Source organism: Motacilla alba, chromosome 9 (genome assembly GCF_015832195.1).
Source record: "Motacilla alba alba isolate MOTALB_02 chromosome 9, Motacilla_alba_V1.0_pri, whole genome shotgun sequence".
Lineage (NCBI taxonomy): Eukaryota > Metazoa > Chordata > Aves > Passeriformes > Motacillidae > Motacilla > Motacilla alba.
The window spans coordinates 19405564-19422470 of NC_052024.1; the positions used below are offsets into that span (position 1 = coordinate 19405564).

The 16907-nt window shown below is 38.4% G+C and overlaps 1 protein-coding gene across 4 annotated transcripts in view; it reads left to right on the forward strand.

Annotated features, from left to right (window-relative positions):
* The window catches only part of TBL1XR1 (TBL1X receptor 1), a 103881-nt gene extending 87698 nt beyond the window's left edge, over positions 1-16183 (forward strand). For all 4 annotated transcript variants that reach the window (XM_038146530.1, XM_038146533.1, XM_038146531.1 and 1 more), the window contains 12 exons: positions 1325-1544; positions 3547-3679; positions 4646-4787; positions 5064-5127; positions 5229-5326; positions 7062-7122; positions 8279-8400; positions 8879-8953; positions 11347-11474; positions 11656-11821; positions 12674-12775; positions 14513-16183. In XM_038146530.1, coding sequence (XP_038002458.1) covers positions 1325-1544; positions 3547-3679; positions 4646-4787; positions 5064-5127; positions 5229-5326; positions 7062-7122; positions 8279-8400; positions 8879-8953; positions 11347-11474; positions 11656-11821; positions 12674-12775; positions 14513-14539 — 1338 coding nt within the window. In that variant the 3' untranslated portion in view covers positions 14540-16183. The remainder of the gene's footprint in view (positions 1-1324; positions 1545-3546; positions 3680-4645; positions 4788-5063; positions 5128-5228; positions 5327-7061; positions 7123-8278; positions 8401-8878; positions 8954-11346; positions 11475-11655; positions 11822-12673; positions 12776-14512) is intronic.
* Positions 16184-16907: the final 724 nt, after the last annotated feature.

Genomic DNA, 16907 nt, shown 5'->3' on the forward strand with positions numbered 1-16907 from the left:
GTGTTCACCATGGCTCTAGTGGTGGAACCAGAGTGGAGTGACATAACTGGGTGTGGGTTCTGCCCAGTGCAGCCACACAACACCAGGCATGGTGTTCTGGCTCATTGCTTAAAGGTCCATTGTCTGTTTTTACCCTCTTCTAATGTTGTAGTGCATCCAGTGCAATAGGATAATAATGGAGAGCAGCAATCTTTTCATTTTTTGGTTTCTTAGACTGGCACTAGGGAAGTGGGAGAGCACTGTGCAGCTCTTATTTGGGCTCTTGTGTCATCACAGTGAAGTAATGTGAGCCCAAAGGCAGGATTTCCAAGGAGAGGGTTTGAATTTGTGGCAGAAAGGCTGAAGGTGTATGCCAGCTTGCTTTTTGCCTCTGCTGGCTAATTCATCTTGAGCAGGATCTGTTAAATTTGATGTTTAAATGGTTATTCCAGCAGTACAGAAAGCTATGTATCTTCCTGCCTGATGCTGCAGACACTCTCCCTCAATTTCCATTCTCATTTGTGCCTGGAAGGTGAGAAGCCTTTCTGTGTGTCAGTCAGATTACTAAAGGAAACTTTTTTTTTCCCCATTAATTCTGCTCGCTTTCCAGTCTCCCTTATGTCTGCTGTTTGTGTGGTTTTCACAGTCCTAGTGAAACAAATCCTTTCCCTTAGGAAGCCTCAGAAAAATGAAGCAAGTGATAGGAATAGAAGAAGAAGACCCTATATTTATTGCAAGGAATCCTTCTAGTCCCTAAAAATAGATCCTTACAAAGCCCTAGCATATGTAAAAGGGTATTTTTAACTGGGTCTTGTCCATTTCAGGATAAAATTCTTCCTTGTTGTTTGAAAGCATGCCAGCACAGTTTAAAAAAAGGAAGAAAACTAGTCAACTCCCCAGATAATATGTTTATGGAAAGTATTAGTCTAATAAGACTATAACTTCGCAAGTCAGTGACCCGAGTTGCAATGTTTGCAGCTCTCTCTTCAAACAAACCATTAGATTTTGCTGCAGCCACTCATGTTTGAAATCATATTCATAGATAGCTTACAGAATTTTTTGCTTTAGCAGACAATTCAGCAAACTCAAAACAAGTAACTTCTGATTCCACAGGCTCTCCCAGAAGCCTGGGATTTTTTTGCATATTTATGGTGGCCATTTAACTTTAGACTAAAATTCCAGTCCACAACAATGATGAGATATCACTTCCAGCAGCATATGTAAACCATTTTATTATATTAAATCAAAACATTTCTTTAGTTTTGCTTGAAATCTTTGCCTGTAATGTTAATTTCTACTTGGTGTTATCTTTTTTTTTTTCTTTTCTCCCTGTGCTGTAATTTAGGATGGTACCTTGTTTGATGGTAGGCCGATAGAGTCTCTCTCACTGATAGATGCAGTGATGCCTGATGTGGTACAGACAAGACAACAGGCCTACAGAGACAAACTTGCACAACAGCAGGCAGCAGCTGCTGCAGCTGCAGCTGCCACCAACCAACAGGGATCAGCGAAAAATGGAGAAAATACTGCAAATGGAGAGGAGAATGGAGCACACACTATAGCAAGTAAGTTGAGACAGAAATTGCTTGAAGCTGAGTTAGCATTTCCTAGTTGTTTATCATTGTATGAGCTTGTAGACAATGAGGTAAAAATGTGGAGTTTGGAGTAACCCTTCAGCTTGCAGAGAATTCCTTCATTACGGTTCACACTTGAACAGGTCGTGTCTCACCTTTGGCTGTCCCCAGTTTTGATATCTGGGGTTGCAGGAGTCAAAGTTCTGAGTTCATTAATTCACAATATTCCTTTGACCGGTCTCACTCCCAGTACTGCTACTTTTCCATCACCTGGAGATTTTTCACAGGAGCCTTGCATCAGATGGAAAAAAAAATTGAGTCATCCCTGTACAAGGACTGAGGAGAGGAGTCTTTAAGCAGTCCATGGCTGGTTAAAACTGAGTATTGCTGGTGAAGCTCTGCAAACTCCTCCAAAAAGTCCTGTAAAACCCATGGATCCAGGAGCTGTACCTGGCTTTTCTAGTGATCCTGAGGTCAGGGTTGCTGGGACAAGCCCTGTGTCCCTTGTCTCTTTTATCAATACCAGTTTTCACTATTTGCTATTCAAAATTGCTCGATGCAACTGCTCTCAGGTTTGCTTTATTAATGAATTCTGTTTTAGTTGTGCTTGGTGAAATAAATGAGTTCTGTTTGTCATCACTGGTCAAAGGAGCTATCTTACAATGAGGCTTAGTATGGAAAAGTGTGGGTCAGGCATTAAACTGTGATTTTGAAAATACTCTTCTGGAAGTCTGAATTGCATGTTTAAGTACGGGAGTTACAATTCTTTCTGTAAAAACACCTGGAAAATGCCATTTTTGGAGAGAATATTAATATTGAGCCATGTACAAATTTTACAGCCTGATTTTACTAGATTTTTTTTGTTAGCATATATGATTAAAAGCTAGAAATACATTCTTTGGCTGAAACAAATGAGGTCTCTACTTTGATGCTTTCATTTAAAAATCTCCAAGGAGTATTTACTTGGTAACTGAACTGGATAGAGGAAGGGTAGACCTCGAATCTCAGCCCTGTTAAATGTGATCTACCAGCAACCCCTGCTGGCTGTACAGCACTTCAGACTGGCATCGATCCTCTGACTGAAGCAACGCTTTATGTGGTGCTCTTTCTGAAAAAATACTCATGTTTTAATAGCCTTTTTTGTTTTCTCACATGCACAAACAGTGACAGAAGCCCTTAATGCTAAATTAAGCAATAGCTGTGAAATGATTTCTTTAACTGCAGTGAATAAATATGGAGCAGGTGAACTGTGCAGCATTTCTTACATTCTGCATTTGCACTCATCGTGAATTTATTTTTAATAATAGAAAATGATTGATGATAGATGCCAAGAAAACTGTTTTGTCAGTTGAATTACCCCCAGTATTTTCCACAGAACAATATGGTTTCAATCTCACTTCCATGCAGAAAGTTATGCTGCCATAATTCCAAGGTAATTGCTGATGAAGTTTGAGAAGCTTGGTTATGTTAACTCTATCAACAAATGTGATTATATTCATTAAAGACATTTTGTAAATGGAGTGTTGGAAATGTAGATTTAAAACCTGCTTGACTGCAATTGGTGAAAAGAGAGATTTTTGAAAATGAATGTGTTATAAATGTATTCCTACAGCACAAGCTAGACTAGTGACATATTGCACTATGCAGTATTGGGCCTGAAAAACAGGGTACTTGTAACAGCATTTATTTTTTAGCATAGCAAAAGAATTAACTTTTGGCCCTGATTCTGAAGCTCCAAATTTAAATCCATTTGGATGGGAAGGTTTACAGGGGCGAAGAGCTTTCTCACATTTTCGAAACTCCCCATCTGTTTATAGTGCTTCATTAATTGGAACTGAAAAAAATAAAAGAGCATGACAGCTCTGTCAAATTTTTGAATCACATAAATTGTGACTTCTTGCACTCATGGCAGAGGAATCTGAACCATACAGGAGTCACAAGGTCCCAAAATACTAAAATCCCCCTCTCTGTACTGTTGTTTCCCATAATGCAGATAATCACACAGATATGATGGAAGTAGATGGAGATGTGGAAATCCCTCCCAACAAGGCAGTGGTGCTGCGTGGCCACGAGTCTGAAGTGTTCATCTGTGCCTGGAATCCCGTTAGTGACCTTTTGGCCTCAGGGTATGTGCACTGCCCACGTGAGTGTGAGAGTGTGTGTGAGTGTCTGTGCTGGGGTGCCCTGCTGCTGCATGGGAGCAGCAGGCTCAGGGAGCACCTACCCCGAGCATCAAATGGCACAGTGTGGAAAATTATGCTTTTAAATGGAGATTATTATTATTATTATTATTATTGTTGTTGTTGTTGCTGTTGCTGTTGCTGCTGTTGTTGTTGTTGTTGTTGATGATGATGATGATGATGATGCATGGAAAGGGCAGAAGGCTCAGGGAACACCTTCCCCAAACGTCAAATGCCACAGTGTTTGTTCTTTAGAAAATAGTGGTTTAAAACTGAATTTATTACTATTTATTAATTAATATATAATTAAGTAATGTATTATAAATTATTATACCATAACATACAGTTCTAATATATAAATATGGAAGCATAATTTTTATTCTATATAATCAATATATTTTATAATATGCATCACATAGCATATATATTGTGTAGCACATATCATATATATAATTAGTATATATTCTATATTACATACTGTGGATGTATGTATATGTAATATATATTATATGTATATGTAATATATATAAAATGTATGTGTATATAAATGTAATATATTAAATGAATGTGTAATATATAAAAAATGTAAATGTATGTATATGTTTATATATAGAAATTTATAAATATATATAAATATTCTATATATAAATATATAAAATTATAATATTTATAAAGACTATATATAGTGCTTTTTATTAGACTATATGTAAGTATAATATCTATTATTTTCCATACCATATATTGTAATGTCACCTGTTGTTATCATATTGTGTGTTACTGGCGCATGGTATATTGCACGTTCTGTGACATTACAGCCTGTCCTCGTGCTGGTACGTGTCATTGTACACGTGAATAAGCGGGGTGGCCCGTGTGTGACCAGCAGGGTCTCTGTCCCCTGGGGGTGTCGCGCAGGTCGGGCGATTCAACGGCGCGGATATGGAACCTGAGCGAGAACAGCACGAGCGGCTCCACGCAGCTGGTGCTGCGGCACTGCATCCGCGAGGGGGGCCAGGACGTGCCCAGCAACAAGGACGTCACCTCGCTGGACTGGAACGTAAGTGCCCCCAGGAAAACCCCGCCTGCAGCACCTCACGGTCACACTTTAACTGACAGCAGCGGTGGCCTCTGTAGCAGCACCTGGAGTAGTTCTGTTTTGAGCAGCATTGTAGCTTGTATTATACTTCAGGAGCTTCTTTCTAATAACTTGCAACCCATAAAATGTCATAAATCCTATGCAGATCTATTCTACCTCACATTTGCTTTGTGCTCTTTAGCTTTGAGTTACACAGTAATAAATAAATAAATAAATAAATAACCTTTTTGCTGGCAGAGTGAAGGTACACTTCTAGCAACTGGGTCTTATGATGGCTTTGCAAGGATATGGACTAAAGATGGTAAGCAAAATACTTTTTAATTTACGATATATTTTCCTATATTGTGGCTCACGGCATAGTTTTTTATTTTTTAATGTATTCATATCAATATGAATTTTCAGGTAATCTTGCCAGCACCTTAGGGCAACATAAAGGTCCTATATTTGCGTTAAAATGGAACAAGAAAGGAAACTTCATTTTAAGTGCAGGAGTGGACAAGGTGAGATAATCTTTGGTAAAATTAAAATTCTTTCCTTCACCGTTATAATCTAACTGTAAGCAAAATAGCAAAACTATGCGAAGTAAGTAAATGAAACTAAAGGCATGGGATGTAAATATGTGCTTACAAAAGATCTTGCTATGCTTAGCTATGTTTCCTTGGGTTTTATAGTAGTTTATTGAGATATTTTAATTTCCTAGATTTCAGTGTCTGTGGGTCTCTTCCCGTTTAGGTTAGTCTGAGTTGGAAAGCGTATTGAAACCAGAAACCTTAAACCTTTGTAAAACCAAACCATCTAAATTCAACGAAGCACTTCAAGCAAAGCCTTAAGAAAAAAAAATTGTACTGGAGGGGTAGGTCGAGGCTGAGTTGGATATCAGTCAAACCTGAGAATGATTATAAAGGTTAGAGCTGGAACATAAGGGAAGTTGATATATGTGACTGGGGAGGTGCCAGTTGTGTAATGCCACGGAGCTCGTTGTTTGACTGTGTTTTATTTCACACCTCTAAACAAATTCAGGTTTACAAGGTCTTTCAGTTCAGAGCTGCTGTTAGTGTGAGAGGTTTTATGTATGAATGGTAGGAAGGGCACAGAGTGAAGGGAAATGTGCTTAAAGTGAATTCAGAGAACCAGATAGACTATAGCAAGAGTAAGGAGAGTTGATTTTTTCCTCTGTAACTGATTCAAGGTGCAGAAGTCAACACAGGTTGTCTCTTAGAGTGGCAAACTGCAACCTCAGTACAACCACTTAACTCGCAGTGTCACTGTAAAGTAGGACATTTTCTCCTTTATTTGTTTTTGTTTGTTTGGTTTTTTTCCTACATGCATTTACTTGGTTTGCATTATTGGCCAGCTTTATAAATGCTTGTGCTGGCACAAAAGAAGGAAAATTTCATGTCTCAAAGCATGGAAAGGATGTGTTTATTCTTTTGGCATCTGTGATGGTTATGCCAATATTTAAATATTTGTGGAGGTACAGCTTTCATTTGCAGGGAAATAATTAAGGAAGAAATAGAAACCTCACTCAGTCAATAAAAGGTCTTAGACAAACTGCGATTATGCTTTGAAAAATATTCTGCTTTAGCAGAGAGAATGACCCAACCTTAGGCTTTTCCATAATTATTTTGTGTGGTCAGTTCATGCTTCCATTGAATTTGCAGTCAGAATTGTCATTGATCATTGAGGTAGGGCAGGGATATTGGTATATAACATATTGATGATAAGATACTGATTTTGTCACGTAAGATTTCTTTAACCAGAAGGTTATGAAAGTATTGGCAGAGAAAAACATAGAACAAAATTACAACCTTTAAATTTTTCAGTATGTGACTAACTGTTAATAACATCTCCTTAGGAACGAGTGAGTAGCTGATACTACAATTTGAATATACAAGTATTTGAGATTAAAATAGGTGTGTGGAATGGATTAGGAGAATATAAATAGGACTAAGGGGATAAAACTGTTTAAAAGCCCACAAATTCCTTTTTCCCTCTAGACCCCAAAATGTTATAGGTAAAGACCTTTCTAATGTAATTTTAAATTTTCTACTGTTTTCTGTACATCTACTACTATTTCTTTTAGTACTGGATCAAACTCTAGAAATGTATAATCAAGAGCAGGTTTGGGTGATGGTGAGCAGGGTAGGTATTCTCATACTTGTGAGTGGTGGTAGTTGTGGGGAAATTAGCAATTTGTACAAGCTTGTTTATTGTGTATTTATCTGTTTAACACAGACCACAATTATTTGGGATGCCCACACTGGCGAAGCCAAGCAGCAGTTTCCTTTTCATTCTGGTAAGTCTTGATGTCATCATTCAGATTTGTCATCTGAAAAGACAAAATTTTAAAAAAATTACAAATCGGATGTTTGTGGTGCATAATTGCATAATTTAAAAATCTTACAGGTAGTCTTTGGTTACTTATAGTCCCATATTGGAATATTGAGAATCTAAACAAAGATTAATTTGTTCTGATTTTATAACTCACAGTTTTATTGCAGTTCCAACAAAGTCATAGGAGATAAATACTCCAAGTATTCCTGACTTTCTGTAGAATGGTGGCAGACAAATCATGTGGGTGGGCCACCAGGGATTAATGTTTATCACCTAAGGACTGCATTTGTCATCCTCCTGCTGCAGAGATCCCACCCCGTATCCCATCGTTCCCCTGTCCCCGGATTGTTTGGCCCCAAAGCAGCTGAAAGCTGTTCTCTGGCCAGCTGGGGTGGCAGTGCAGGAGGTCAGACAAATTGCTGTGTGGGCTGCATGCTGAGCAATCCTGCCAGAATCAGCTGGAAAGCAGAGTGGAGAGGGTGGCAGACGTGTCATTGAAGGGCCTTTAAGAAACGTGTCTCGTTCCCACTCCTTATTCCGCTCGCTCCACATTTCCAGTGCCATGACAGCAGCCAGAAACATCAGCTCAGCATTTACTCCCAGCAGTTCTCTCTGTGCTATCTGCCTTAAATAGCTGGCTTGATCAAATGGAACATGTTGCCCATGATTAAGCTTCAAGTTACCACACCTTACAATGCTGGAATTAAGAAAGGAAATAAATCCTCACCCATCCCTGAGCACGAGCAGGAGCTGCTGGTGGAGATGAGCTCATGCATGATGATGTATGAAGTTGTGGGAACCTGTTCCTTGTGCTGACTCCTGAGATTTGTTTATAGATGACTTAACTGCAGCTTGATGTCCTGCTGCATTGTCTTCTGTATAACTTTGATTTCACATATGTTCCATATTATGATGACTTATATTAAATTTGTTCCATTTTGTGTAAGACTTGTTTTAGCTGCATTTCTTACTGTTCATAGTGTTTATCTTCAGGACTGCTGTAAAATTAGTGATTGCTGTCTGTTGGCTTTTGTTCCAGGGTGGTGCATGCTAAATTTGTACATGAAATTCCTGCAGAGTGCGCACCATAGATTCAAATATTTTTCTTTTTCTTTTAGCACCAGCATTAGATGTTGATTGGCAGAGTAACAACACATTTGCCTCGTGCAGTACAGACATGTGTATTCACGTTTGTAAACTAGGACAAGATAGGCCCATCAAAACCTTCCAGGGTCACACAGTAAGTACTGCAAAAAGGGGGTTGCTCTGTGATATTTTTATTAGTGAGAGATTGGGGGCTCAGTAAACTTACCAGTACCCAGCACTTGTGTGATTGGCTACAGGCAGTAGATGCACACATAGGTACTATGTTGTGGTTAAGGTCTTATGGCAATCACAATCTCTGTGATCAGAGCAATTCTCGCCCCCATGTGCACCTTGTTTCACCAGTGTCAGTGTGCAAGAGCGAGCTTTAGGAGAAGAAGCATGGTAACTTGAAAACTTTGCCAGGTGGTGTACAAGAATGCATGGGAAATAGGATAAATGGATAGCAAAAAGCTGTTAGTTGTTACTGAAGGCAAAACTATGAATAAAAATTAAGTGTTAAAATCCTGACAGTTATGCAAATACTCGTAACTGCTGTCCAGCTTTATCTTTTGTAAGCTATCATTTTGTAATGGAAGGGAAGACTCCAACTTAATCTCTTTGTTCACTTTTAGAATGAAGTAAATGCAATCAAATGGGATCCAACTGGTAATCTGCTGGCATCCTGCTCTGATGACATGACTCTAAAGGTAAAGGGAATTCTGGGGCTGGCCCTTGTCTTTGTAGTACTGTGGAATGCACTCCATTAGCCTGGACATTCTGGCAGTATCACTGTACTTGCTGTGTTGTCCTATATTCATTCTTTTTTAATATAACAAGGTTAGGCAATCCTAGAAATCCTTGTTAATCAGAGCCAAGCTTTGGTCCAGAGGACTTGTTACATGCTGCCAGCCTGCGACTTGGAGCATGATTTATTAGGTGCTTTTAGCTGTTCACAGAATCAGGTCATTAATCATTAAGCTGTCACGCTTGATGGTTGCTTTTGGTTAAAAGAAAAAAGTTGGAATTCATGTCAGGTAGCACATTCAAGAACAGGTGCCTTGCTCCTTTCCTGGTTTTCTTCTGCTTTCCCCTTCTTTCTAGTTAAAATCTTTGGCATGTTGTTTCTTCAGAGGCTGTGTGCACTCCTGGATTTTTCCAGTTCATCAGGAGGTATTCTGCAGTTTTCAATTGCACCTACACTTGTCCTCCAAGTGATTCACAGCTTTGTGCTTTCTTGTAGAACAGGGGCAAACTTGTGAGTGCAGAGGACACTGCAGCTTACACAGGTGACTTCAGGGCACTCCAGAGATCCTTACAAACCTGCCACCAGCAAAAATGAGGTTGTTCATGCCTGACAGGCCTGTGCTGCTTCCATGGTACAGATGCTTTCCATTCACTGGGACCTTTAGCACTGTGCTTGCTAGAGTTTCAGGATACATTTTTGTATTGACAGCGCTGTCCTGCTAGTAGCCCTTGGGACAGTTAATTCCATCCAGCTCACTGTTATTTAATCAGGGAATGGCTGAATGAGTAGCCACATATCCCTCCTGCTGGCACACAGTCAGGCTCTGGCAAGGGAAATCACCTTATCTAAATACAAACACTTAAGCATTAAGCCTCCAGTCTAAAGCTGGATGTCTAGACATCTCCAGTCAGCACTGTCTAGCACTGCTGAAGAGCAAGTTATCCCTTCCTAAGCTAAGTGTCTTAGTGTGATGAGGAAACCCCTGAGAGCATCAGTTGTTCTCCATTGGCAGTGGATGGAGTCAAAATAGCCAGGTTAAGCCAGGTGTTAAATCCTTAAACAGCTGAAGCTCCAGGGTGATGAATTCCAGTCTGGAGCTTGAGCTGCTGTTGCTGCTGCCTCTCCAGGAGTAGAGGTGACACCTGGGAATGTGTCAGCATTTGTGGGATTCAGGCAATTAACTTCTTGGTGGCTGTTTCAAGTGGAGCCCAGGCTGGAAAAAATGTTACTGTTTTCTTCAGGATTAGCTCAAAAGCCAAGTTCTGGAGGATAAGTCTACACATCACTAATCACTTGTGGATCACTTACTTTTCAAAGGCAGAAGGAATAAATACCAGGTTTGGAAGCACATGGAAGCTGCCTAGTGATTTATTTACTTGGTCAGTTTCTATCTACAACATAATGTTCTCTAGGGCAGCTGATGCAGACTCTTTCATCTATGCTAGTTTTGGGGAGAGAAGCTAGATTTTGATCCCATCAATTAAACTGGAAATACAATTTCAGTTCTATCTGCATGTTGAAAATCAATTTCCTCTTCAGCAAAGCAGCAGTTCTGAAAAGCACCATTTGTTTACACATTCACCTCAATTGCAGCTTAAATGTGGTTGGGCTTAAACATGCTCCTGGTAGCCTTTTCCAACAAAAACTGAACTAAAAGCATTTACTGAGACAGATATTATTAAAAATAGCATTCAGGTGGTTATCTACCATATAAAATTTCTGCCAAATAAAAGCCTTCCCAAATCCCTTCTGCAGAAGCCATGTGAACTCTTAATGGAATAAAGTTATTTTGTTTGTTGAGTATGATGGTACAGCAGTTAGAGTCCTCTAATGACCTCTGTGAAGTTCTGAGCACTGAAATCTGGCAATGCAAATACTAATACGTCAGGAAAATGCCATAGTGGTATTTGTGTCTCTGGATTTGTATGAAAGCAGAAAATTTCTCTACTATCCCTTTATTTCACTCAGTCTGTGTAGCAAGAAGTTCATTTAAAAATAAGACCGTGGTATTTTATCAACTCAGACATGAACATTTACATACTGCTCTTCTCATTTCAGCATCTGCTCTCATCCCTGCACTTTTCAAGGGGTTTGCAGTTCTCTCAGGCAGCTTGGTTTCTGCAGGCAGCACCTTTATTATTCATTAACCTCACTGGGGACTTGGAACTCAAAGAATGAAAGGTCCTGGAATAAAACTTGGCATAATTACTCTAGAAACCTAGCAATCATAGGAAATATTTTGAGTGGCCTAAAAGATAACAGTCAGCCTGCAAATGATACAGAAGAAACATGTAAAATGTATTTTAGTACAATATTGTGCTAAATTATTTGTGTTTTCCTCCCTTTTTATCATAGATCTGGAGTATGAAACAAGACAGTTGTGTCCATGATTTACAAGCACACAACAAAGAAATTTATACTATCAAATGGAGTCCTACAGGACCAGGAACAAATAATCCAAATGCCAATCTTATGTTAGCAAGGTACTATTTAATCTTGGTTTTAAATGCTTGTTGAACATTATTTTTACCTCACTTTCTATAAATGTAAGTTCACAGAATGTTTTGAAGCATGTAAGACACTTTATCATATTCTATTTTTATTAGCAACAAAATTATGGTGAATTGAGATGTAATTAATCTGTTGGTTTTTTTTCCTTGACAGTGCATCCTTTGATTCTACTGTTAGGTTATGGGATGTAGACAGAGGAATTTGTATTCATACTCTGACAAAACATCAAGAACCTGTGTATAGTGTAGCTTTCAGTCCTGATGGCAGGTACCTGGCCAGTGGCTCCTTTGATAAATGTGTACACATCTGGAATACACAGGTATTGCTCTTGTCTGTGTTGAGAAGTTTGTGGTTTTGTCTTTTCCATCCTTCCAAACTTTGTTTATCCATCATACTTCAGCCACAAAGAACTTTGTCTTTCCTAACACGCTGGTTTTCTCTTAGTTCTGAGATTATTTCTTTTAATGGTTGTACATTTAATTTCTCTCTTTGAATGGTTGCCTATGGTGAGGTAATACTTGTCTTAAAGACAAAAAGACCCAAACCAAAAACTCTGACACCAACAAAACCCCACCTTGAACAAAGTTTCTCCAAGAACATATTTCATCCAAAAATACTCTTTTTGAACTCTGGACTTTAAATTCCTGATAAAACAGGGGCTTTTGTGAAAAATGACATCTGGGTGTGGACATAGTAATCTGCTTGGCTGTTTCATTGAATTTCACTGACAAACAAGAGAATGCAAAGTGAGAGAAGATAATGATGGCAAAGTATTTCTATGCACCTTTCTCAAAAAGGACACTATTACTTGTTTTGTGTTTCTGGCAGAACAAAGGGGCTTGTTATGTTTGAAAGTCTAAAGACCTTCTTATCAGGCATGATGCAATCTCTGCCTGCTGGGCATTGGGTATTAATTTCTGAAAGGCTCATTTTGGTAATTGGAAGTAGTTGTGACCATCCCCGGTTTTGCCCATCAAACACAGGAGCTCAAGATGCAATGGTTGTGCTACATTCTTTAACAAAGTGCTGAGACTCTCCTCAAATCTCTTCTGGACCACTTTCCTCTGAGAATTTTTGCTTTTCAAAGCAGTGGGGAAATTTTACATGTACAAATTGTGCTTGTTCTCTTTTGATTTTGTTGTATTAATTACTTGCCTTGTCCCTTTTTTAGACAGGTGCCCTAGTTCACAGTTATCGGGGAACAGGAGGGATTTTTGAGGTTTGCTGGAATGCAGCAGGAGACAAAGTTGGAGCAAGTGCTTCAGATGGTTCAGTAAGTGTTGCTTGATTTGGTTGGTGTTCCAATAACAAACATCTTCTGGAAATCCTTTAGCCAGCAATGGAGACAAAATTTCCTTCTCTAGCTGAAGGTTGAATACAGCCAGCTCACCTGTAGGTTTTCAACTGTAACCCTCCTGTGGTATTTTAAGGAGAATATCTTTATTCCAGTCCAAAAACCTCAGAAGGTGGAGAGATCTCCAATTTATATTTTCTGTTCCTTCTGGGGCCTGCTGTGTCAGTGTGTTCAGTGTGGCTGGTTTGGAAACAAATTTGGTTTTCTTTCTCTGCCCTTTTCGAGGGAAAATGCTCAGTGTAGGTGATATTTTTATAATGTATGACAGGAATAAAATACCTTCTGCATTGCATTCAGCAGCAAAACAAAGTGCAGATTTCTAGATGCTTGTAATTAAAAAGTTCCTAAAAATGTCAGCAGCTATATATAAATATCAGCCTGCTTACTTTGCTTAGGAAATGCAGGGGATAAAATCATGTTTAACTAATCATGAATGCTCCCACTGTCATTTCACTGCAGGGTGTTGGAGCATCACCTCCTGGCTGCTCTGACACTGCCCTGCAGAGGGGTGGGAATGTGCAGGGTCTCCATAAGGAGCACAGTTCTGGGGCTTCTGCTTGCCTCTGTCTCACCATAGTTTACAAAGAAAGAAGAGGAGACCCTAAGGAAAAGCGAAATTAAAGTAAAATAAGGCTGATAAGGGAATTGTTTTGAAGTGATGTAGCTTCCTTTAACAAACATCAGCAAAAAGCCGTCCTGGCAGCTCAGTAGTGCAGAGTCTCAGGTGGCATCTTAACACAGGTGCCAAAGCAATTCCCTCCTGAATGCTCCTTGCTGGTAAGTAAGGTTGTTTTGTTAGAGTTCAAATCACAAAATAGGAAGTTCTGGATTTTAAGAAGCCTAAATTTTAGAGAATTAATTTTGACTGGTTTTTATATCATTTTAGTCCTGTAAATATGGGCAATATCATAAAGCAAAAGCTCAAGGCATATCCTGAGCAGAAGTTGATTATCACTCCCCCCAGATGACCCTTGTTTTATACATGCTGTGTAACCTTTCCAGTCCTCCAATTAATTTGGCCCAAGAAGCTGATTGTACTTGGAATAGATTTGTTTTCACTTAGTTTCTGATATTTTGAAAAATGTTGGGCTTAATTTGTTCTCCACTGTTGCTAGCAAAAGCCCTTCTCCTCCACTCTGTTTTAAATGTACTTGCAGCTGGTCTTATCTTTTGAGAACATAGTTAGTTATATTTTGCTAGTTATATTTTACTAATAGATTTCTGTATCAAACAGACCCAGAAGCACTACTTAGTGGAGATTTTGGGAAGACTAAAACTGGAATTTGTATAATGTTAACTGTTTTTCTGATCTATTTTAGTACTTGTCCGCGTACTTTAATTTAATTTTATATTTTTACGAACTAGATTCGAGTTAGTTCTCAGCCTCACAGTATTAAATAACAGGCAAACAGCTTACATAAGATGTTGTTGCTGCTCTGATAGTAATTTTAGAGACAGCAGTGCCCTTAGCACTGGAGCTGGCTGGGAGTTCATAAAGGGCTCACCTGTTCATTTTGATATTATTTAATCATTATTAACAGATACAAGGTTAAGCTGACACAATCCACGTGGCAGGTTTTGCTCTGATACTTCACCCAGAGCTGGGGAAGCCCGTGGTGCTGTGCAGCTGCTGCATGTGTGTCTCTCTCTTTGCAGGTTTGTGTACTAGACCTCCGGAAATAGCGCTCTTAGTTGGAAGCCATGGACCGACTATGAATGTGTACATAGCCAAAATGACTGTCCCTGACCCATGTACTGCTATAGTCCCAATCGAACCATGGCCAGTCCACTACAGCCAAATGTAAAAGAAATATATACATATACTGTATATAAAAAGAAAAAAAAAAAAAAAAGGAGAAAAAAAAAAAGAGGAGAAAGAAAAAAAAAAAAATTTACACCCTGAAGAGGATGACAGAGTTTTGTCACAGCTTGTGAATCCTGTTCACCAAGTGCTGGAATCTGCTGTGCCCCAAAATAACATTTAAAGGTTTTTGGATATGAAAAACAGAAGAGAGCGAGAGAGAGAGAAATATACCATATACAAGAGCAGACCCATATACATACCAAAATCAGAAGATACTAATGGCAGCCTTCATTACCCCTTCCCCCATGAAATCCATTCTCACGTGGATTTGTGGGGTATTTTTGTTTTCCTTCTCAGTAGTTGAGCAGTTTGTGTGTACAGAGAAAATGGACTTACAGAAATCTGCAGCAGTAGTTTTTTTTTCTTTGCTTTTAAACATTGGGTTTTCTGTTTTGTTTTGGTTAAGTTTACGGATGCATGAAGTAAGGGAGTGATTTAGTTTCTTGTTTATATTTTTTCACCTTGAAAGAAAAAAAAAAAAAAGGCGTTTCTTTGAAACATGTTTTGATGCATTCTTTGAAGAGGTAGTTTGAACCTGATAATGTTTGGTACATTTTGTGGCTCCCAGAGCACAATTTTGTGAACAGAGGGAGGGTGGAAAAGGGATTAGGGAGAGAGAAGAAAAAAAAAAAATCCTTTGCAGCGTGATATTCCACGTCCTTCTCATCTACAAAGCAGGATGGAAATGGGTATAATGCTATGTTTGATTTTCTGGTGACATGGCTGAAATGCAGTAGTTTCTTATTTGGGACATAATTCTGCCAAACGTAAGAACAGAAGGGCACAAAAACACAGGAAAAAGAAAACAAACAGGGATGCAAAAAAAAAAGGAGAAAAAATAGAGGAAAAATGCATCTTCTGTTGCTTTAAGACCATAGCTAAAATATGGTTAAATTGTGCACTATTGTGAAAAGGAGCAAAGTATAGCTGGGGGATTTGATTTAAGAGGTTAAGATCTTTCTGGACAAGGGTTCATGCCACAGCTTCTTTGAGAGTTGCCCATCATTATTTGTAGGAGCTTAGATGTATAATTGTAACCAAACTCCAGTATTAAAAGTATTTCATGTAATTTTTCTTTATTAAAATTAAATCTTTGGCATATATTTGATAACACTGCCATTAAGAGGCAAAATGTTTACTACCTTAGATTTTAAAAAAAAGATCTTAAACAGAGGACTTGCTTCAAGTTTATTTTAATAGCAGTGATTCAGCTTATTTAAAAGATGAATACTTGCACTAATTCCCCTGCTGCTCCAGTCCTGCAGTTTATTGTATCTTGTGACTACATTTTTTTCCAAATATAGGGTAGATGTAAGCTGCTATTTTTTTAATAATCACTACTATATAGTGTCTTTTACTCTGTTTACAATATCAAGTATTTTTCTTACAATGACAGATGTATATGGCAAACCTTTTTCTGCTCATGTGATTAAAAGTATACTAATAGTGATTTTATTTGTAAATGATAGCATGAGGTTGTGTTTATGCGTATGTGTAGTCGAAAAGGTTGCATCATGTCTTGCATAAGATTCCAAGAGTGTAAATTTATAAAAAGAGAGGTTGTCAAATTTATGTCACAGACATTTTACTTAAGGAATGGTTTATATTACAGAGCTTTGCAAAGTTATCGGTTTTATAACACTATTTCAATCACAATTAATTTTGTGACTTATGATTGTTAGTCTCTAACCTATTTTTTTATTCGTTTGGGGTTCTTTCCTCCCCCCCTCCAAGTATAAATTCATTTAATTGAGATAATGCAGCTTTGACATTTTAACCATTGTTCTTTAGGCATCGATTTCTGCTATTTCCATGAAATAAGCATGACTTGAAGCAAGTCTGAGTTTGGCTAAGGTAGGGTAGCAATTTGCCAGTGATTAAGACAAGTCAACAATAATACATGGTTTATATACACCCCAGGATTATACTGCTATCATACACAGCATTTAAAACCAACACCAAGTCATATCCATAAAGACAGTTATCTGTGGTGGTTCTGTGCCAGCTATTTTTAGGGTTTTGGAACATATTGCAAATGTTTAGAGCAATTACCCTGTGAATTACAATATGTAGGAAACCTAATATATTGAGTGTCTGGCACTTGAAATATTGCTTTTATTGCTGGAGGTCCATGACTGTGGCTGACCTCTGTCATTTAATGAAAAAAAATAAAAATAAAAAAAAATT